Source organism: Chelmon rostratus, chromosome 6 (genome assembly GCF_017976325.1).
Source record: "Chelmon rostratus isolate fCheRos1 chromosome 6, fCheRos1.pri, whole genome shotgun sequence".
In the NCBI taxonomy this organism is placed as follows: domain Eukaryota; kingdom Metazoa; phylum Chordata; class Actinopteri; order Chaetodontiformes; family Chaetodontidae; genus Chelmon; species Chelmon rostratus.
In genome coordinates, this window is record NC_055663.1 from 4904312 (window position 1) to 4928099 (window position 23788).

The window sequence follows — 23788 nt, forward strand, 5'->3', positions numbered from 1 at the left end:
TGTTGAGCTAAATGCTAAAATGCTCTTGGTGGATCCTCCACAGTGACTTATATGTTTACTACATTGCTTCCTTCAGTGAGGTGTGTGAAGGCTTTCTGCTGTTTCTGTCACAGTCTGGACTGCAGAGCCTCATTCACTTCATTCATTTACAGTGGGACAGAGGGGCTGAGAGGACTGGTTACAGTGGGACAGAGGGGCTGAGTGGACTGGTTACAGTGGGACAGAGGGGCTGAGAGGACTGGTTACAGTGGGACAGAGGGGCTCAGAGGACTGGTTATAATATAAACTGAGAAACTGAGGTCAAGCGAAGAAGCTGAACCTCGAGCAGATTGTTGAGGACTTTGTGGCGCACAGTCTCACAGATTGATGTTCAGACAGGTGAGCGGCCTACAACAGCTACAGAGACATTTGACATTTAATGCAGATTTGTGTGGGTGTGTGGTTGGGTGTGTGTACACATAAATATATTGTTTTCCTGTAAATAGTTAGGTGAGTAGAAGATTAATTGATCTACAAAAGGTATAAAGTTAAAGATGAAACATTCTTTTCAATATTTATAGCAAGATCAGTGATTTTGCTTTTTTTTTTGTTTTCTACAATTTTAGAATGAAAATGGGAAAAGTCCAGTCAAGGCAAGAGATTTGAGCTCTCAGGTAACTTTTAACAGCTGTCAGACCTAAATGAGCTTGTTAGGGCTTTGGCTTGTTCACATCATCGTTCGGGAAGGCAGGTGGTGCAGAATAATGTCAGGATGTGTTTCCCGTGGACCCTGCAGGTAATGATGACCATGTTTTCATCAGCTGACTGCAGACACAAGTCTTCTGAACTAAACTCAGGCTTAAATCAAGACTTCCTTGTAAAATACAAAAACATAATGTCTGAGCCTGGTGTTTAGACCAGTATAAATAGACTGGAGCACTAACTTTACACTCAAGAAACGTTTGCATTTTACGTCTCAACACAAATTCAGCTGCACTTCTCTTTCTTGCTAACAGGAGCTCATTTTCTGCAGCAACATTTGGTCTTTATCATCCATTTGGCAGCTACAGCGTCACTCTTCGTGTTTTCACTGAGTGTTCAACCACATATTTTGTACTGTAAATAGTTATTCGTTATTTTATGGCGAGATAAATCGATTTAATGGGTAAACTGCCCAACTTCCGGTCTGGTTTTAGCTAGCACGGTGGCTAGCTTGACGCAGCCTCTCGCAGGTAGAAACAGCCTGCGTGTTTGGTGTCATTATGATAAAAATGACGGGAGCAGGCTAGTCTTAACGGTCTGACTAATTACTCCACCTACTAAAACCGGAGACGACAGACAAGACAACTCACTTGAGTCTTTGTTTCCTCCGCGGTGGAGCGAACATGAAGCCCGCCGCATCATTAAAACAGCAAACATGACGACAGCGCCGCTCTGCTGTCCGCTGGCTCTCCGGCAGGTCTGAGCGCAGCAGGAGGCAGCGACCCCTGGTGGCAGCTGAGGGCAGAGCCGCGCTGCCTGCTGACAGTCAGAGCAGGATGACAGCCTCGCTAAAAGAAAGCACTCATCATTAGTCCTGTTCCCATTGTGGCCATTTTACTGTAAAAGAAATAATGGTGCAATTATTACTTAGCCGCTGGAACAGCTTGTGGGAGTCTGAATTTGTAAACACTCTTATGTCATCAAATCCATTAGTCTAAACCTGAAGGGTTTCAAATAAGTCACTTCAATATGAACAGATGATTAAACAGATAGCTGGTGTATGCCCAGTCACTGGTTAACACTAACCAGGTAACAGGAGTTGTGAAGCTCTGGGCAAGAACAAATGTAAAAGCTGAGAGTGTGTTCTGTGTAGTTCTGGTGGGTGCACGTGTCTGTGCCTACCTCTGGTGAGTTCACAGTCTTTATCTGAACATGTGGTCAAACGGAGGCCTGCGGGTCACATCCGGCCTGCAGACTGGATTTAGAAAATGTGCACATCCAACGATGCACACCAGTAGAAGAGGTCCAGTCCGTCCTGAGGGTGATGGCTGATTAGCTTGTCAACCTCTGGCCTGTCTACACAAACTCCCAGAGAATCAATGAACTTGTCGTCACTTGGGTTTGTTTTTGTTGGCCAGCTGTTGTATTTAGTCTCAAACCGAGTGCTTTTGTTTCCTGGGTTTGTCGTTGAGATGAGGACTCACTCGGTCGGTGGGCTGTGGGGTTTGTATTGAGCACTGACTGTCTCCTTCATGGAGCTCTGAGAGCGTTTTCTAGTAAAGCATTTTGATATTTCCATTTTTGGAAAATTAATGATGCAGATTCATAAAAATAACATTGAGTTAGTAAGAAAGTGAAAATATTAAACAATAATGGGCTAATTGGGCCTAAATAAATACACCTTTTTATTTGAAAGTCTGGCCACAGTGTCCGCTGAGAAAAATTCTGGCCCTTGGACAAATGGAGTTGAGGTTTTCAATCGGCTACAATACACTTTGACATGTAATGTTTTCCATTTTGAAATACATTTTCTTTTCATCAGTACATACACAGTGCATCTGGAGATCATTCACAGTGATCCTGTCCCCAGATGAATGCCGTTTTAATGTGGATTGTTTCCCTATCATTGACATCATTGTCATGGCAACTGTTGGAAAGTGTTGTGTGTTGTTGCTGCAGATTTCGCACGTCAACGTTACACCAGAGAAAGTGCTATCAGCTCCTAAATCACACGTACACAATGTGCCTTCTTTTCTCTTGTACAGTTTTCTATGTAGTGTAAATGTAGTTAGTTAGTAGTAAGAATGTCTGAGTCAGATATAAACATGGACTAACTGTCTGAGCCTCATCTACCTCAGTTTCACGCTTGTTATCTCCAACATTCTGCACCTCTGACCTTGAATAAAAATCAAATGTGAACCTTTGAGCGCTATGTTTGAGAACCCCTGAAAGTATCCAAATATCAGCTTGCACTTTGCTTTTCACATGAAAAAAACAGAGCAACATATTCGTTCACCATCATAATGACTCAGATCCCATATTTTCAGCTGCGAGATGTCTCACTAATTGGTCACAATTCTTTAAAAATACATTTAAAATGTTTCTGGAGGTTTTTTTGTTGAAAAAAACGGAATGAAAGAAGAAAGAAGACAGGGACAGAATAATGCTAGTATAATTAGATATGGCTCATGTGTAGACCTCTATGTTTTACTAACCGTACTTAACATTAGATTTTTTCTTATAGGTACCTTTCAATATCATATTATTGACACTGATATAAAGCAGCACACTGGTCTGTTGAGCCTCTGGCCCAGCAGTAATACCCGTACATGACAAGACAGCAGTGACTGAAGCAAAAGATCTTTGTTTAATTCAAAGTGAATCTTGACATAGTACACCATCAATTCATAATTTGACACTCACCAATAAGAGTCACCAAGGAACCCGCTTTTTGTGACAAAGTACATAAGGCTTGGTCACACTGAAACTCACTGAGAACTGGGGGGAGGGGGGAGAAAATGACCGCAAACTGGTAAGACACACATAATTACATCCAAACAATAATCATTTCCCAGTCCTCATATTGTTGTATATTGCACAGTGCAGTTGCTACATGTCAAACTAGTGTAGCATTTAAGAAAAAATAAAATCAAAAAATAAAATCATAAAGCCACACAGATCTACACATATTTAGAACAGTAACAGTTTCAATTTAGCAATCATGTCTACATATTTGTGTCTAAATACAATAAATGTCAACCCAATAATTAGATAATTGTGGTACAAAATCCACCTAAAACGTGTCTTAGGAGTCAAATCGCACTATTTATTTCTCAGCCCAGTACCCAAATGAGATGCTCAGACCCATGTTTGTTGAGCTGGTAGTTTTGTCATGTGAGATCCCAGTAAAAGCAGGCCTACATGGACCAAAGCCTTATTTTCTGAAAGCAGACTACAGTGGAATATGTGAAATATTTATGAGCAAAGACTGGATTCAGTCCTTGTTTACTGTCACATCCCTGCTAACAGAGACACTAAGATCAATTCTCCTCTAATGTTTTGGAAGTCCTCGGGCCTGCTTCGTTACTTAAGGCTGCTGGGCTCCATGTCTTTCTTGAGCTTCGGATCTGGGACTGTGTGACCCTACGGTGACTTTGATGATGCAACTGCCAGCGTAAGGCTGCAGGGAGGCAGGATTATCCATCCTAAGCAATCAACCCAAAGTGGTGGGGGATTACGGTGTGGGACATCATTGAGGTGGGACCTGTGTTCATCTCATCGCTGGTGCTGGGCTGACAGAAAGAACAGAGGCGTACAGGAATCGACGAGAGAAGCTGCACGGCACAGGGTGAAGAAAGAAAAAAAACAGATTTTCCTTGACGTAAAGTACAGATCACTGTGCCATGACACACACCTATCTGTTATAGTTCTGGGCTGCACTCCAAGCTGACCAGTGCTTCCTCTTGTCTGTCTAAGAATCGTCAACACAGTAGCATATTAAACAAGTACACAAAATACACCCACCATTACAAGCAACATAGCAAAACCATTACAATGTAATACATTTAAGTAGGTGTGTATGGCAGCATTACTGCTGCCACCATGACAAAAACAAATACTTGGTTTCTTGTTGTAACAACAAACTTTTCTGGTCTTAATACTCCAACAATTTTAATTTTTCAGGCTATGACTGATTTTCTCCTCATTACTAGATTCCAAACTATTTTACCCAAAGGGTTTCCTGTTGGTTCTTAAAAAAACGAGAAAAGTTTCTCATAACAAGAAACTAAGCATATCTTTTTTTCACAGTGGCAACAATATGCTTCCATAGATAAGGGTGGGACAGCTTTGGACCTAAACTTTGAGTATGATTGATGGATAAAGCATTTTGAAACCCCCTGACTGAAACAAATGACATCTACCTATGGTAATAGCTGCATATAAGAACTATCAACATCCCAATCACAAAATGAGAGAAAACGCTGTGTAGCCATCAGAAATGCAACAAATAACTCATTTGCCAACCAGAAACAGTCTCAAGTTCCACAAATACATTCACGGTGTGAGAATAAAGCTTTGCATTTGTGTATATTCAGGCCCTATGTTTTTGAGTACTGCACGGTGTTCTCGGTGAGCACAAAAAAAGCATTCCCTGACGTGTACTTTCTTAGGATTCTGTAAAAATTAAGATTGTTTTCTGACCTCATCTTACTCGAACAGAGAAACAAACACCTTTGGGGTTTCGTGATGTGAAAATAGGAGCTGATCCTCTTAGAAGGAACGAGTCTACAAATTTTCCGACTGCTTTGAAATCGATTCAAGACGTCATCTGACAGCCACTTGTTTGAAGAAAGGCACTAGTTATACAGTACGAAGAGTTGCGAATACAGTCCAATAAAAGGAAATAAAAACCATGTCATCAGAATAAAACTTGAAAAACGATAATACATCAACGACACACCGGTTACAGAATCCAAGAGTGAACCCAGCCTACGTCTGAAATACTGATGCTAAATGCACAAACACAAACACAAACACACACACGCACGCGCACACACACACAGCAAAAAGCAACAGAATTTAAAAAAAAAACAAAACAAAAAAACCTCAAAACTTCCATTACAGCAGTTTACAATCACTTCAAAACAACAAAGCCAATATACAGAGGCACTAGCATATAGGAATAGCATTCAGTATACTTAAAATAAAACCCACTTCTATTGTATCTAGTCATCAGAACTACAATACAAAGGAGAGAATGCAGGCTAGAATGAGATTAATCCTCTAAATTCACAGCTACGAAGTGGCAGATAATCAGTACATAGCAGCTTATTATCTATACATTCCAAATACAATTTGCCAAACATAGCTCAGAAAAATAAAACCTCAACCTCATTTTGAAAATAGAGCTCTCACAATATATTCTAATGTTGATAATTGCAACAGTATGCTGGAGGTGAAAGGAGAAATAGTATCGACCATGCTTCAGAAATGATTAATGAACAGTCTTTGGTGCTGATTGGAGTAAAATACCAGCTGATATGACAGGTAAAGACGCAGCTCTACTACACACTGGAAATTAAACGAAACCAAAAAACTAAACAATCAAGGCTATGCATCCACCCTGAAGGAATGTATCAAAACTGAGAAACAGGCTTCAATACATGGACAAAAGGTTCACACAAATATTTGAAACAATTACCGATACACCTCTAACACTCAATAGCCCAGCAATGATACTGTAAGTTCATAGGTTATTTCAAACACTGAGAAGCATTTAGAAGTAAAAACATAAAACAATCTTCGTTTTTTTTTAGTCTATGCCACTCCCAAAAACTAAAACATAAAATGCATTAATGCAAGTCTAGCTAAATGCAACATAACAAAAACACAGCAACCCAGAGGCTATCTAGATTGTATTGCAGTTACAGTAAACAGTGACAATACTGTTATGAATTAAGTACTATAGTGAATAGAAATCGATTATCAAAATATCAAATCACTCTTTATGTACATAAAAAGCTCATTCAGTCGAAGCCCTAAATGTGCAGCCACTAGCTAAAGTAAATCCATACTCTGAGTTAGAAAGAAAACTGAAGTCCAACCTTTGCCAATATTAAAAAACAAGCATTATCCTCATGTCTATCTAATAAGCCCATCATATTCAGAGTCTGAGGGTTAAGTGCTGCACGCCCATTTAAATTTACAATCTATAAACTCCTGAAGTAACGTCATAGACTCTGGTTTTAAGGCACTAGGAGGCGGCAGCAGTAAAGTCTGCCTCGAACAAAGACAGGAGCGTTCAATCCTGGTTAATACAGACTGGGATGGCTTAACAAACACATCTGACTGGCTAGCACATGCTACAAGGCAACAAAGATAAAGGGAAGGGGAGGCTGAGCACCCTGACAGCAACAACAACAAATGATTTCCAGCCTCTAATTCGATTATATTCTGTGAACACTACTCGAACAACAAATGACAGGAGGTAATGTGCAAAGGACACATTCTTAATTAAAATTTCCTTATCGCCATCATTTGTGAATTAGTTCACTTTTGTGGTGTTCTCATATAAAGCTTTGCCGTTTTCGTCATTCGCCGTTTGCTCCGTCGGCTGACATGATTGAGCCAGAGGTCCTTCAGAGTGGAAGTTGCTCTGACAATCACACATCATCGCTGAATTTTGACGAGAACCTCCAGATTACAGAGGCTGTGTGTCCCCATAAAACATTATCTTCAGCATTGTTACTTCTGCTTTTCTTTCTCAATCCTCGTTGATACATTGTTATCCATCCTCCTCTTGTTGACCACATATTCCTCTTCCTCATCTTCCTCATCACAAGTGTCCGTTTTGTGCTCTGCTGCTAGCTCTACCTGCCCAGGTTGCAGCCCCAGTCCATTTCCCGATGCCCTTCCTCACAAGAAGGTACTGCTGCGGCCCCGTCCTGCTCCTCAGATGTAAGAGAACTGGGGGTGGTGGCTGAGCTTGGTGGGGCTCAGAGGGAAGCCTGTGTAGGCGGCCGGGGAGGCCATGTAAGGGTGAGGAGGAGGGAAGGGAGGCTTGAACTGGTGGGGGTGGTGGGCATAGCCGGGTTGCTGATGTGGGTGGATGGTTGGGGAGGGGAGGAGCCTGTGGGGGTGGGGAGCAGGGGGTCCAGGGTGGTGGGGGTGGGTGCTGATGCCCAGGGTCACCTGGTGAACTATAGCGCCTCCTTGGGGGTGGGAGAGACTGTAGCTGTGCTGAAGGAGAGGGGGGGGAGGAGGGCGAGATGGCAGGATGGGGTGGGGGTGGTGAGCAGCGGTGAGGGGGCCACTGGGAGGGTAGGACAGCAGTGTGTGCGCAGGCAGGCCTTGGGTATGTGTGTGCGGGGCGTTCGCAGTGTGCGTGGGGCTGCTGTGTGGCAGGTGTGTGAAGGTGTGTGTGTGGACAGTAGGGGGGATGTAGGCGTGGGGTCGCAGAGGCCCATAGTTGCCGTTCCATTCTTTGTTGCTGAGGTTTGAACCGTACGGCTGCACCTGAGAGAACAGACAAGCACAATGACAGTCTGTGAACACCCAGACTCCACACAGTCCTGCTGAGAGAATATCTTGGACATTCTGGGAAATACACTTTCACTTTCCTGCAGAGAGATGGATGAAAAGATTGATACCACTCTCTTGTGTGTCCATGCTAGCAGCTGGTTTGCGTAGCTGAAGTGTAAAAACAACATGTTGTGCTGGACAACTGCCAGAAGCAGTACTGTCCTGAAACCACTGAAAACCACAAGTTGTTGTTTTTTATCCAGATCAAACAAGATGCAACATGTTCAAGCATTTGTTAGTGAGCTTTAGAGACGCATATCTCCAAAGGTACATGTCTAACAAAGTGCCAGAATACATGTTGGGAGTTTCACATCTGTCTGCTTCCAGCATCTTCCACAATATAGCCCTTGAGTTTAACTTTTCATAGAAATACTGCTTCTTGCTTCCCACAACTGATTTGCAGGTTGTTATGTAAGCTTAGTAAAATACCTGTTCTTATTCCACTAAGCAACAAAAGCCCATTACTCTGAAATCAACAGTATTTAAAAAAAATAAAACTTGAACAGTTTGGGGCACCAGTTTCATCTTCCTGCTGCTCTGACAAAAATGTCAATCCTATTAATATTCACCAACACAGTTTGAAGTGTTCAGGCCCTGCATAAAGCCCCATATATTAGAAAAAGAAAGACAAAGAAACCAACTGACCTGTCCAAAGCCCAGAGGGTGCTGCTGCTGCTGCCCAGTCACCTTTTGCTGTCGGGACAGAGGGGGGGCCGATGGGAGGAGGGGGACGGAGGAAGGAGTGCTTTGATGTCCTATGAGGCTGGAGCGCCCTTTGGACCGGGACCAGGACTCTGAGACTGGAACAGGGACAAGACACACGTGAGTCAGGCAATGATGTATATACTGTAAAAATGGAAGGCAGGTTTAGTCCACATGACCTGCAAGACTCAAGACATTGAAGCAGACCAACGACTAAAAAAGATTTCAAGCAGCATACAAGCATGCATACCAGAGAAAACAGATTCAGATATGAAAGAACTTAAATCCAGGTTTCACGTCGGAAAATTTCTGACACAACCAAGAGCTCGACAGCTGATTACCACCACCACCACTAATATGTTGTTTGAAGTAACAAGCCTGGTTGATTTGGCGACACCTGCAGTAACTGGTGGCAACAGCAAGTATAGTTTAATGCTACACATCACATAAGTCTGTGAGCTACGGTCACTACGGTCAACACAAACGGCTTCACAATGCCAAAGATTAGTTTAAGTTCAACACTTGCGTGGCTGTGGTGGCCTTTATGAGCTATTGCAAAACGAAATCCTCATATGTGTGCAGAGTAGCTTTACCAGGTAGAAAAAGGCTAAATCGACAGGCTAAAGAGCAGCATGTCATATGACTGGTTCTAGTTGGTCCCAAAAGTTTAAGCACATCAAACTTGATAATGCAAAAATGAATTTGGAAGAATTTAGCAAAGATGACAAATTGTTCTCCTCAGCGTTGATGAGATACAATCAATGTAGCAGCACTAACTGCAGCTGTGCAATGCACAGTGGAATAATTTTCACAAATAAAATTAAAAATTAAAGCAAAAGCAAGCAAAACTGATGGGAAAACAACATATGCAGACCAGAATTTCAAAATAATCTTTGAGACACAGCAACAACAGCCTACTTATTTTAAGTACAATCAAAGAATATCTGGAATCTAAATTTAACAGGTATAATCTGAGAGTTTATACAATAAGGTGGTTGCATCAGAAGTTATACACTGAAGGTTAATGCAACAATACACAAAACCAAACAAACAAATACAGTGGTGGGCATGTTCAGGCGTAGACATTTGACCCATTTCTAGAAACTGGATCGACTACATGCTGCCTGAAGAGAAGTACCACTCAGTAGTGCAGAAGCATACCACTCCATCTGGGTTACAGTTGGTGTGGAAGAGGTTTTGTATTTTAGGAGAGCAGCGACCTTAATGACCACAAGAAAATGACCTGCTTCAGATTAAATGTCTGAGTTTGTGGTGTAGAGGAATGACAATTCTTTTAACAGTTGGGAATCTTCCCATAAAACACAGCACCATAAAACTAGACAATGAAATTTAGTGGATTGAGGAAGTGGAAAGAGACTGTTGGCACTCAGAAAAGGCACTTGAGGAGCAAAGTTGATCCTTAGAATCTGATCTGAATCAGTTTTAAATTCACTTCACCATTAATAAAAAAAATGCCATCTAATAAAACAGAATGGTGAAATTGATTTCAGATCAGTGCCTTGGGGCAACATTTGCTGAATGGCAAGAACCAGCAGAGGAAACATGGGCTCTGACTCAATATCATATGAAATGCATCCACCTTTCCCTCCACTCCTAGGAACCAACAGACTTCAGTTCAGAAAATACACTTGCTGTAGTCCAATTGAAGTACGGTCTCCCTCCTTTTCTACTATAAAAAAAATTCTACATCACTGACGCAGGCAGAGCCTGTTGCCTGACAAGGAGTGGTTTGTTTTAGATACTTAAGCTGCAGTTAAGATATTCGTTTCGAGGTTTGGTCAGCATTACTTATGGGATTAACAGGAAAAATACCTCCACCATGAGCCAAAGTGGCAGCACATAAAATGAGTAAAACTTGCTTTGCCTTGGGATATCTGGTTCACTGAAGCTTACACTAGATGTTGACAAATTTCAAATAGTGTACACTTCCATTTGTAAAAGGTGAAGAGTGAATACACCAGCTCTGCATTAAGAAGATTTTTCTCTTTCTTCATTGGACACATTACTTGAAGAAAACTGCTATTTTGATGGAGGGAAAGCCAAAAAAGACGACTCTCGGGCAATGTTAGCACTGCCTCCAATGGATGCATCTCTAAGGTAAAGGTACAATATGGCCAGTTCTCTGCTGGTGTCTCTTGATCACCTGTTAAAGCCTCTATGACCCACTAGGGGGTGGTAAGCCCCTACTGCTTCCATATGACCTGCAAAGCAGACACCGCCAAAGCACAGGTGACAGACCACATGAGAGGTGGCAAGATGACACATTTATGGAGAAAAAAGAAAACTTTTCTGGGTGTTAGTACACAAATGATATTTTCATGCAGGGACCAGTGTCTCTTAGCTTGTAAGGAAAAAATTAGTTAAAACCTGCCTCACTCTTTTTTTTACCCATAAAATCCATCATATGTATAATCATAAGAAATTATAATGTAAATGGACAGACAAACAGAAACATCTGTTCCCTGTTGGATAAGAACACAGCTCCACTGACCCGTTCTCTGGACACGCTCCTCTGTCCCTTGAGTGTTGTTGTTCTGCACTCTCATTGGTGGAACCACCATTGTCCTGATACCACGGGGACTCCTGCCCTGCACTGCAGGGGAAGGCAGTGGTGCTACCATGGCAGCCAAAGGTGGGTAGTTGTGGTTGCTGTTGTCAAGGTAACGGTAGGTTCTGTTGCTATGCGGGGAGGTTGATGTGTCTGACGTGGGGGAGCCTTCCACTGTGTCACAGCCACTCTCGTGGCCGTCGTCCTCAGACATGCTGAGCACAGAGGAGAAATAACACGATAAAATGACCGGACCTAAGAGTGGATTTCTCCTTGCAGAACATAACAAGGGCACACATTCACAAACGACTACCTGTTAGGTCTCTTGCACGGTGAGACAGAGGGGCTGGATTGGAGCGAGTTGGAGGCAAAAGAACTGGTGCTCAGGCTGCTGTCGGGGCTGCTGAGGGAACACACTCTCTCCATAGACACACTGGTGTTTCTGCACGCCTCACACACACACTCCTCTTTACACCTATGGACAGAAAAATGCAACAAAGATTAAATCTCATGTTAGTACAATGAACTTATATGGATCGCAAGGAAGTTTTAGATTTCCAATCTGTACTCCCAATTTCATCAATGCAGACATTGTTACAGAGGCTCATCCAGCTACTGAAATCAGGTGCTCTGACTATTAACTAACACTCTGTGCAATAGCAGGTGAAGGTCACTACTCTCTGTTCAGCATTAGAGTGCCTTTGTCCATATATCTTTCTTTGGGACTTGATTTTGAAAATCCAATTTCCATTATGTTTGATGTTACTCACTCGCTCAAACGACACCTCTGAGGGTCTTCATCGTCCTCCTCATCCTCTCCATCGGTCAATTCGCTGTGGATGCTGATCACACTGGGAGCGGGGCTTGGTGTGTCACCCATCAGAACCGCCACATCTCGCTGTTGTTGACTGGACAGCTCCAACTGGCTGTTACCATTTGGTGCCACCCCTTTGAAGCAGCTCAGCTCCTCTTCTACATCATCTTCCTCTTCATCTGTGTTTTGAACTTCCGGTTTCCTGGTTTCCACCAGAGGCACCTCCCTCTGAGGCTGCTCCCTTTGTGCCACTGCCTGTCCAACAACATCTGCTATCTTGGGGGTCCGACATGCTGATATGTGGATGTTGTTGAGGTGGGACAGGTTCCTTTTAACAGAACATTTCATATGTTAGCTATAAATAAAATGGCAAAACAGTTTATCTTTAAAGATAGTATGAAGGAGCAAAATTACCTGTTGTGACTGTGTCTGTTCCTTTTATTAGCTGGCTGTGGCCACACAACATGAGCTATGCCAATGTTGATTGGATGATGGGCAGAGAGGGCTGACATCTGATTTGTCAGGAGAGGCTGTTGCATCACTGAACTATAGTGGCTGCTGTGGGGACGTACCTTCCTGTTAAAAGGTAATGAAAGACAGAACTAATAAGAGATGCAATAGAAACATAATGCAGACTTATACTTTGGATAAAAATCAGAACAGATTACATGCTATGATCTGATGAAAGCAAATAAAGCTTTAAAAACACATAAGAATCTTGAAATATTACAGAACTTCCTATGTGATTAGCTGCTTCTCAATGCTGAGTCGTCATCAACCCTGTGATAATCCTTAGTTCCAAAATTCCAAAATAGTGTTTCTCATGCAGCAGTCGGGCTGTGTTCAACATTTTTTGTGTTGGCATAACAATGTAAGAAATCATGTTAAAACAGGGGACTGACAGTCACCTGACTACTTGACTGCATGTACACATCTGAGTGCAACAACCCTTTTTGGTCAGTGGAAGTCTTAAAACAGGGAATTTCCCAGACTCGGCTTGGGTGACTCACCCCCAGTCGCCGATCCTCTGTGGGCCGGCTGTGGTGTCGTTGGTAAGGGAGGATGGAGGTGGTGGAGGGGGGTGAGAGGGAGGAGGACCCACTGGAGTCATCTGTTGCCAGGCTGCCGGGACGAGGAGCTGCTGCCCCCGGCTGGACCAGGCCTGCTACGGGTACAGGGAAATCAGGGGTGTTATTGCTTCCCATAGCTATGATCTGCATCAACTCCCCCACTCCTTGGAACAATGCTAGGGTCAGAGATTATGTTATGGACTCAGGGGAGTGGTCTATTCCAACAACCTACACACCTATGGAGAATCCACGACTGGGTCTGTGTCTTACCTGAGCAATTACACCAGGCCTCACTGGCAAGGGCTGTATGGGAGGGGCCTGAGTTACCATGGGAACAGAATACCCTGCTGGTTGGTTAAGGTTACCTTTAAGAAAAAAAAGCACTTGTCAGCACCTCAGAAGGTTTTGATTAAACGCAATGGCATCTCAGTGAAGCTATGGTGCCACTCATTTACAGTAAGGCACTTTATATTGGAACAGACTGTTGAAAAAAGACTCTTCCACTTTTTTGAATGCAATGGGATGCAATCTTTGTATTGAAATTACTTAAAGTACTAAAAGAAAACAAGAAAAGAACCTTATGTAACCATTGTAAGTCGTATGCAGCCTACATACCTGGCATATTGGGAGGACAAAGCAGAAGGGCAGGTGGAAATGAGTCACTGCACCCAAACTGACCATTCCCAGTTGCTAGAGCTATCCCAGGATGCAACACTGAGGGAGCTGACTGGGTTATAGTCTGCATTAGAAGAGAGTACAAAGAGGGAGCGGCAGAGAACATGGTAGAATGAAAGAAACAGAGACAGAGTGGAAGGCGGAGAAGAGAATATAGAGGAGAAAAGGGAAATTAAATGACAAAAATATAACAAAATCAAAGTACAGGCATGGCAAAAAGATTAGCAATAACTCTTGAGCACAATGATTGAAAGTGTCACATGTAACAGACACAAAGACCAGTATTCTGAGGCGATGTTATAGAACCATCTCTCCTGAAGAGGGCAACGTTAGGTCGACAGTACCAACACAAAGCACAGGAATATTACATAACCAAAGCTTAGACATGTTTACAGGCGTTTGTGTTCTGTCTGGAAAAAATTGGGTGTCACCAAGAGACAATGTGTAGAGGCTTAATTTTCAACTGAAATGATCTAGTCACTGGCATGCTGAATGGCACGGACTTAACAGGCATTGGCATTGTTTGAAGTTCAAAATGACCTGACTGTGCAATCTGTAAATCAAGATCTTTGTCACACTTATATAAGTGATGACTGATGTGATGAAAAATACATTACGGAGGTAAAACATGCCCTGATCCAGTAAAACAGAAAATGTTCCAGTAGCAAACACACACATGGCTACAGTATCTCACCTGAGTGTGGACTGGTATGTTGCTGTAGCCCAGAGGTAGGCCAGAGGAGGCAGTGGGGGCTACAGGAGGTCTTGAGAAATGAATGGTGTTCTGATTCAGAGCATCAAAAACTGCACCGGTGGGCCGACTGTGGCACATGTCCATGATGCGGAAAGATGACTGCACACTGGAGGGGATTAGAGGAGTTGTAGGGGGTGAGGAGGAACATTTTAATGACTTGAGTTCACAGTATATCCAACAATTACGTGTTGGTGTGTGTCTTTGCACTCTGCTTGTTACTACAGAGAAGAAAAACAAAAACAGAAAACAAACAAGACTATGTGAGCCAACACATTTTGTGTCAATGGCAGTTGTAGCAGCCTTACTGGTTACTGTGTGGGTAGTCCAGCAGATGAGTCATGGTGAGGAAAGGGTGATTGAGGACGCTGGAGGGAACAGTCCTGTCCTCAGCAGTGATCAGCAGCATGCACTTCAGCAAAGACACAAACTCCCTCCTGTCAGCCTTCTCTGCTTGCATGTCACTGTTATCTGGACTCAGCACCAAGTTCACCTGATAGATGGAGGCAGTGAGGGAAAACACGGCTTATGAGAACCACACAGGGCAACGGTTCATGTCACAATTAATCAAGAAACAGAGGAACCTGGTCAGCTGATATTATTTTATAGCAGTGCAACTAGGTTCACTGTGTTTTGACACGGGATCATGAAGTTAAACATGTCTAAAAGAGATTTGTCCTATTTGTTTAGCATGGTTTGAATGTGATCAAAATCATTTGGGCTGGTAGGACTCACGTGTGCTATGTCATCCAGACAGCTGAAGATGTACTTTCTGGCCTCTTTGGATTTAAGTCCCGTCTCTTTCTCGTGCTCTTCTGTTGTCTGGCGGAACACAAATATTAAGATTAAAAAAATCTGTATGTAGGCATGTGTTAAAATTTTAGTATGAACACATTTTACATCTCTGTGTTGATAGCTACTGCTGGATTTGTCATGTTTCAATAATAAATGAAAGGGGTCAAAGTACAGAAACAATACATAGGCAGTGGGAACAAACTACGCATTTCCATGTAAACCCATGTGGCCAAAGTACCGGGAAGCACATGGACGGATAAATATTAGGCTCAAATTCATTTCAAATTATTTTGAGTCCGCTTAGCAGGTAGTCTAAACAGAGTTTCATGTTTTCTCGAGCTTTCCTCAGGGTGTGCTGGCTTTGTCCTGTTTTGAAAAGTTTATGCAGTTATTTCCTATATTGAATGTACTTCATTCTTTCCTTGCTGCAAGGACTTTCTCTTGAGTTTCCAATTAATAGCTCCTGCTTTTTCATTTCAAATCTCACCCTCCCACTTAATCTGTGTGTGTGTGTCCACCACCATGGTGACTGCTGATGATGTGTGACTGACAGGAGCATTTGAACTTTGCATGTCTTAAAACATGCATGTTATAAGCATGTGTATTTGTGTGGTTTGCGCATGTGTACTTTTAGTCTCCAGGAGGCGTAGGGAGAGTCAGACTCTTTGGAGAAGAAACGAGAGGTCTTGGTCCCCTTGTTGAGCAGCTGCTCGGCTGGCAGGCCCTGAGTCTGGGAGATGTACCGGATCTGTGCAGAGAGAAATAGATGAGATGGGGAGAGGAAAGGGAAGAAAGGGGAATATTAACAGGAAATTCAAGGATGGTGAAACAACAGAGGAAAGAAGTGAAAGAAGACATGGGAAAAGGTGGAAAAAGAGAAATGACAGAAAAAGGAGAGGTGGCAAGAGAACAGACAGAAAATGGTTATATCACAAGAACTTGGTTGAAAATATGATTTTTAATTTAATTCATTTTACCCAGTTACTGAAAATACCAAGTTCAGAAAATCTAACCACATGCAATTTTGAACATTAAATCAGAAGCTTATTAGTGTGTAGGTGCATTTAGGTGCCTTTTTCACAAGTGCTGCACTCATACCATGAAGAAGGTAAAGAAAATAAATGTGTTTTTTGTGAAGAGAGAACTCCTCCAGGGTGGTAGTGAGTGACATGAACTGGCTGAAATTTGAAAGATCACTGGTGTAATGAATGAATAAGACGTTTTTGAAAAACAACATGAGGTTTATGCTTTACTCTGCAACTTGGATTCCATCCACAAGCTGATCTGTAAATTGCTTGTTATCTAATACAGCGTGTTAAAATCCATGCACTTCAACCTTTCCTGCTCTGCCAAACTGACATAGACGGAGCGCTTCATGGGCCCACGGTGGATGCAGCAAACAAGCCACACACACACAGAAAGGGGGGGTCAGAGGCCACTGACATAGCAAAATTTAGCACAAATAAACTATTTCATGCACTGAAGATTCAGTTTATGATAGAAGGGCCTTTAAAACCTGCTTTACTTAAAAAAATGTAGTCCTACATACATAGTTCTTTCCCACTGTTTTATCATGGGGTTGCCTAACTTCAGTACATTCAATACTAATCAAATGTATGATGAGCGGAGATCATATTGTTTTTAACATGTGATACTGGAAAATCCATTTTTCATTCTACTGCCCAGTTAATGTTAGCTCAGCTCACGCACCACACACTAAACTCCACACACTACACATAATATATTAATATACAACTTAACCTTTAAATATTTTTTTAAATCCAAATTGAAAAAAATAGATTTCAAACTGTGTTGTGCATAATAAATTTGAAACAATGTATTTTGAGTTCTTTTATAAACTGTTATCTATCATAAACTGTTATCAGTAGTTTTGTTTGAAATAACATCCACATTATAATATAATTGAGGATAAAAAACATCCTTACTCATAATGACTGTCTAGGAAAAAACAAAAATGGCATGTGCATAACTTGGAATGTCGTGTTTTACCTCCAAGACTCAGATTTTAATGCCTTTGTTCATCATTTGTGATGTGTGAACACCAGATTTTCACATCATAGTTTAGATATAAAACGCAATTGCACCACAGAGCCAGTGCTGTCAGAACACTCACTCACACTGGATAGCAATAGAGGAGGCTGTACCAGCGTCAAAAGTAGTTTAGCTGACTTCATTTACAGTCTGTACTGGAGCAGACAGACACGAGTTGCACTGCCTGGCCTCACACTGCCCTCTGTTGCCTTTACCCTTCTCTACTTCCATCACAATTCATTTCGTAGTTAGGTCATTTTGAGACTCAGGTTGTGAAGTTTACAGTCTGCCATGCTCTGATTGTGCATTGCTCTGTGGCAGCTAAAATGTGAATGATTAGGGGACAGCCCGAGGTCACAGTTACCCCGTCCCTCACACTCAAAACTGGAAACTTCCTCATCTGACAGTTTATTGTATTTACCTAAGAAGTCATGCAAATTGATTACGTGTTTCACTGGAAGTTCCAACATGGCTCCAATGTAAAAGTACATGACATGTGTGTGATTAAGTTGGACTGTTTCACTGATAATAAAAAATTACTTCTACTGATTTAATGTGTTTCTTTTGTTTCGTCATTTTGTTTGGTTCTTTGGCTCAGTGGTTCCAGCATGATTTGACCTGCAAGTTGTAAAATATATTCTGGTATACATCTATAAATTTCCCAGATATGTGCTGACTTTTTCCCAAGAGTTCATTGAACTCTCTGGCCAGCGCTGTCTTGATTATTCCGCTAAAAATTCCAAGATACTTCAGAAATCCTATGACCAATGGATCCTACAGTGATACATTTCCAGCCTGTATGTGTGCGTGCATGAGTGCACGTGCACATGTCTACGGCCCAGAACAAACACACTGACTGGCCAGAGGGCACTGGACTGAGAACCTGCTGATGGTGCACTGAACGCTCACCACAGTGTGTGTGTGTGTGTGTGTGTGTGTGTGTGTGTGTGTGTGTGTGTGTGTGTGTGTGTGTGTGTGTGTACATGTCTACCATCAGGCTTATGTTTATAAATACATTTTGCTGTGTAGAGTGGAACTGCAGTGAGCCTTGGCATAGCACAGCATACTTTGGGGGGCTCAATGTGCACACGTGAGGGTGCGTGTGTGTGTCCTGGCATGGCCCAGCGGTACAACAGATTTGGGGTTGACCAATTTGTTTGTTTTTTTTGTTTTTTTTTTTTTCCAGGGCTGGAAAAAACAGTTATCGAGAATCAGGAATCAATAATTGATTTTTGGTACTTATATATAAAAGCATACTTTATATTTGTCCTAAAAATAAATATCTTAGTCTAAAAATTTTAATAACCAGCAGTGGAATGTTACTACATACATGTACTCAAGTACTGTACTTTAATACAAATTTGAGGCGCTTGTACTGTGAGTGTTTCCATTTTGTGTTACTTTTTACTTTTTACTACTCCATTACATTTTGGAGGCAAATGTTTTACTTTTTACTCCATTACATTTCTCTGATAAATTAAATTACAAGTTACTTTGCAGATTGAGATCATTAATACAAAATCTAAATAAACAAATATATTATTCAGATTATTATATATTAAGATACCCAGCATTATATCAAGAAAATGAGCTCCACCTTTACAACCTGCAACATTAAAGTAATGAATACATTAATGCATCAATAATTATAATCCAGTGATATAATCCACATTATTCTCAAATGGGTCATTCTGCACTTTTTGCCCTTCGAATATATTTTGATGTTGAAACATTTGTACTTTAACCTAAGTAAGATTTTTAATGCAGGATTTACTTGTAACAGAGTATATTTATACTGTGGTATTACTACTTAAGTGCTTTTATGTTTAATTAAATGCTGAAAAAAGAGACACAGTAGCCTTGAGTGTTGATAGGCTATTACCTGTAAAATGTAACCAATGAGATAGTGCTGTGGGTGGGACATTGACCGAGACAAGTGACGACTACCGGCAGAGAGAAGCAGGTGCATCAGAGCCGTATTTTTTAAATTCACTTGTTTTTATCGGCTAAAGGATTATAAATAAATAAAACAATTTTGATTATTGTAAAAATGCTGAATATCAGATCCAATAATCAGACAAGCTGAAAATCAGTGAACCCCTACAACAGAGCTGTGCTGCACAGCGGAGCTCTATCAGCCAATAGCTCTGATGATTGTCCAAACCCCTCAAAAAATAATCATGAATGAAACAGGGTCTCACCAAACAAGCTGTCCATTCTTTAAAAAAAATGTTAACGAGCAAAAATGTTTGGGACTGGCATGTACTACGGATGTCCAACCAATTTTAAATATTTGGTTTGGCAAAATAGGAAGAATAAGTTGAGCGCTTTGGAGAATTCTGTAGATGCCCATAAAAGGTCACATTTTCTCCCAACATCATAAATGCCAAAACACGACAATACCAAGGTGTCTTATCTTTGCCCCCCCAAAAGTCTAAACTCATACACTGAAAACATGACAGGCTTAATTCTGGTCTTCACAGAGTTGCCTACAGTCAAACACAGAGTAATCCTGTACTGGTCTGTGAATGTGGAGTGGGTCTTTTCCCATGCTCCCTCTCCCTCGCTGGGGGACTCCATTTAAAGTCCCAGTTGTGTAGTTTAGACCGCACAACGCTGTGGGAAGATAATCACACTTATTGCCAAGAACAATTTCCTGATTCACTCAGCTCAGATTAGTATTAGGTGGATTTCATGCTGGATTTGTTGGACTTCGGTCATATGGCGAGAGAGAGATCAGGGAGCAACAACAAATAAAGGTTTAACTATATAATGAACGTACTGCTGAGGTACCGGGAAAGCAGAAACCTAAGAATTATAAGCATTAAAAATGTGTTCTGTGAAAACCTTAATTTCTTTCTGTTTATTTTGTCCTCTTCGCTCCCTCTTACATCTTTAGGGTCTCTGCTTCCCCACTTTGGAGTGTGTGTAGCTCTTGTCTGCTTGCCTGGTGTGTGCATGTGTGTGTGTGTGTGTGTGTGTGTGTGTGTGTGTGTGTGTGTGTGTGTGTGTGTGTGTGTGTGTGTGTGTGTGTGCGTGCGTGTGTGTGTGTGCATGAGGAATGTTACCTGGTCGTACTCCAGCGCTCCAGGGTAGAGGGGCCAGCCCAAGAAGAGCTCAGCTATCACACAGCCCAGTGACCACATGTCTATGGCCTCAGAAAATGGCAGGCCCAAAATAATCTCGGGAGCCCTACAGAGAGAGAAAAGAGAGGCAGAAAAGGTTATGTCTGGGAGTTGGTCACCATGTAAAATAACAAAAACTATTCAAACTGTCACAGCCCACAGGACTGTGATATTCCTTTATGGTACTTCAGCGTACATTTTAACCACCATATTGAAAACAGATCTGTTGTGGGTGGGGTGTGGTGTACCAGATGAAATTATCTCTAAAAATTCTTTGTGATACACATAATTGTGTGGTTGACTTGTAACCCTGAGAAACCTTTTTTTATTTTAAATTAAAGCATGTTTTATGAACAAACTGTCTTTTTTATTGTGAAGGTTATAAGGTTGTAGGTCATATACAGTATATGACCAATAAAAGAAAGGCAGATGGGATCTTTACTCTGGAACTGGCATGCATAATTAAATCATTGTTTAAGTACCACCTTTGCCTCATTTTGAAAACTTGAGACCAATAAATGCCACACATTTCCACTCTTCATCATTTTAAGGTTTTTCACATTGTGAGAAAACCATTTTACCTCCTGAGTTTATTTCAATTTTAAGGAAACTGAGTTTAAAGAGAAAGAGAAAAGAAAAGGAGAAATTTGGTCAGGCTTAAAAATACCACAAAGCATAGCATGCAACTGTCACTGTGCAAGAAATCAAGCTCTCATCATGGTTTTTCTGTACCATACCAGTTGCTCAGCAATCTCAAATTGAACATTACACTCATAATGTGCATGCAGTGTTACTGTAACAAAGCACTAAATCTCTTGACGAATGGACTTTGTCACTTACACAATTCACATGACACTTATCTTGCAGCAGTAGTGTAAGGCAGCACAGGAAAACAATGGGCTATTAGAGTTGGACACAGCAGCTGAGCAACAGCACTGCAAATAGCAACCACTGCTGTGACGACCACAGGGGAAATGACTGTTGCCAAGCAACAACCGGACACAAGACCATAATGTAACAGTATTACAGGATGATAAATAGGGCCATCACTCATCGTTGTACGTACATATGGCTGTGAGCGTGTGTGTGTTTCTATGTGTGCGTATGTGTGTACACACACAACTGCAGATGTCACGTCTATCATATTTACAGCACTACTCAAGCCTGAAGAGGAAATTACACTTTACCATTTCCTATTGCTCTTTCAAGAGGAAGATGTCCAGTTATGCAATTCCATAAAGAGCCTTGGGGTAGACTGCCTCAAACATTTTAGAGAACAATCATGTGAAGCAGGGACTAGGACATCGATTGTGGCTTTCCTAGTTTTAAGTGCTGTGCTGTGCTACAGAGGTGTATTTGCCCAGAGACAATGACATCAGAACACAAAAAAAACTTTGCCTGGACACAAAAACAGTTACAACAGTGGAAAGTCTTAAGCGAGGATGTACACAAACACACACACACACACACATATATATATATATATACACACATATATACATACATACATATATATATACATATACATATATACACACATATATATACATATATACACACACATATATATATATGAATCCATACTCATATAAATAGCAAAGTAATATAAGAGTATAGGTTGACAAACTACAATAATACAATACAAAATAATCAGTCATTACAAAATTAGGACTAACTGCACAGACTTGATATCGCTTTTCTTTAACAGCTTTCAGTTCTGCTTCACTCACGCTGCACAAACTTAAGATCAAGTAAGGCCAAATTAGGCAACTGCTTAAGATTACAAAAACATCAAGTCAATGTAAACAGATGAGGAAACAGGACATTGTGGTTTTAACAGCACTTTTGGTATATCCATGGCTGCTGTTTAATGTTTGAGGTATAGATGAAAACAGACAGTAGGGTTCAGTTTCACTGAGGTTTGTTAGTTGCGTTGTTGCCATCAAGCCTGGAGATTAAAAAAATTATCTTCACAATACTCATCAGTATTTTGACTTCATACTGATGTTGGCTTGGCCTGTCTCTCCAAGAGATGAGTGCTAACTGCAGGAGATGAACAAATATTCTCCACGGTGTGCACCAACACAGACTCAGGGTATACAGGTAGCTGTTCAACACAGGCCTATTACAAAAATAAACATACAGAGTGGGGGGGAAAGGGGATCAAAGAAGACATGCAAAAATAAACGCAGGTAGGTGTTGTTGCTCTCAACTATACTCCCAGACTGTTAAAAGCTGCAGCTATGGCCCCAGCTTTCCAGAGCTGTAACAGCTCATCACATAACACACGTTCAACACACCCACACACACACCCACAGGTGTTTGGCAGCCAGACCAGGTTCCAGAACTAACTAGTCACACTAGAGAGCAGCAGTTATGACAAGAACAAACACTGCAGACTGTATAGCAACACACCGCAGCTGTGTACAGAGGACTGGGATAATGGATATACACTTCAGGCACATACATTATCTATGAGTATGAAATGGGATGAAATGGGACAGTGCAGGATACAGATGCATCAATCTGACTTTCTAATTCCAATACCTGGGCTTTGGGTATCAACCCATACAAAGTACTGATCCAATATCATTGATTCATTAATAAGCTGTATGCTTCAAAGTGTGGAAGAAGCTAGGGCTGTCAAAAATTGGCGTTTAAAGACTCCTTCTAAAAAAATACATGGTTTAGAACCATCTGAATATTTGTTTTTGTGTATTAAGGGAAAATCAATACAATGGGAAACGTACTACTCATATATCATTTCAATTTAAACATGTCGTTTGAAGGATCAACAAATCTACACACTACAAAATAAACAATATCTTGTACTCTGTTGCTTCTTATTATATTTGCTTGTGTCAGCTTGACCTACATTTCATTTTCATCCAATGACAGTGAGGCTGTAATACTGCTCTCACCAAAGCCACCACACTCAGAAAACAGTAATTTTATCAGCGGAAAATACACTTCATTCAAACATGACAAACACAAAATAAAACTCACAAAAACATTCTTGGTTCATCTTTTCACTGTTCACTCTGGATTGGTTGAAATAAAATTGATATTAACCATATCGGGAGAGGAGGCAGACATAAGAGAAGCAGCAAAATTGACATGTAGAGCCAGAATATTTTTAATCTAACCTGGTAATGATTTTTACCTGACAGTATGACTGGAGCTACCAACTTT

At 41.3% G+C, this 23788-nt stretch overlaps 1 protein-coding gene across 2 annotated transcripts in view; it reads right to left on the bottom strand.

Moving 5' to 3' along the window:
- Positions 1-3312: 3312 nt before the first annotated feature.
- The window catches only part of LOC121607605 (homeodomain-interacting protein kinase 3-like), a 32502-nt gene continuing 12026 nt past the window's right edge, over positions 3313-23788 (bottom strand). Inside the window, exons 5-18 of one of the 2 annotated variants that reach the window (XM_041938510.1) lie at positions 20540-20663; positions 16048-16167; positions 15360-15446; positions 14933-15117; positions 14568-14733; positions 13814-13937; positions 13469-13563; positions 13139-13290; positions 12543-12704; positions 12085-12456; positions 11628-11789; positions 11258-11529; positions 8689-8843; positions 3313-7977 (exon numbers count right to left, since the gene is read on the bottom strand). In XM_041938510.1, coding sequence (XP_041794444.1) covers positions 7414-7977; positions 8689-8843; positions 11258-11529; positions 11628-11789; positions 12085-12456; positions 12543-12704; positions 13139-13290; positions 13469-13563; positions 13814-13937; positions 14568-14733; positions 14933-15117; positions 15360-15446; positions 16048-16167; positions 20540-20663 — 2740 coding nt within the window. In that variant the 3' untranslated portion in view covers positions 3313-7413. Of the gene's footprint in view, positions 7978-8688; positions 8844-11257; positions 11530-11627; positions 11790-12084; positions 12457-12542; positions 12705-13138; positions 13294-13468; positions 13564-13813; positions 13938-14567; positions 14734-14932; positions 15118-15359; positions 15447-16047; positions 16168-20539; positions 20664-23788 lie in introns of both variants that reach the window. The other variant, XM_041938509.1, reaches the window with a different exon arrangement.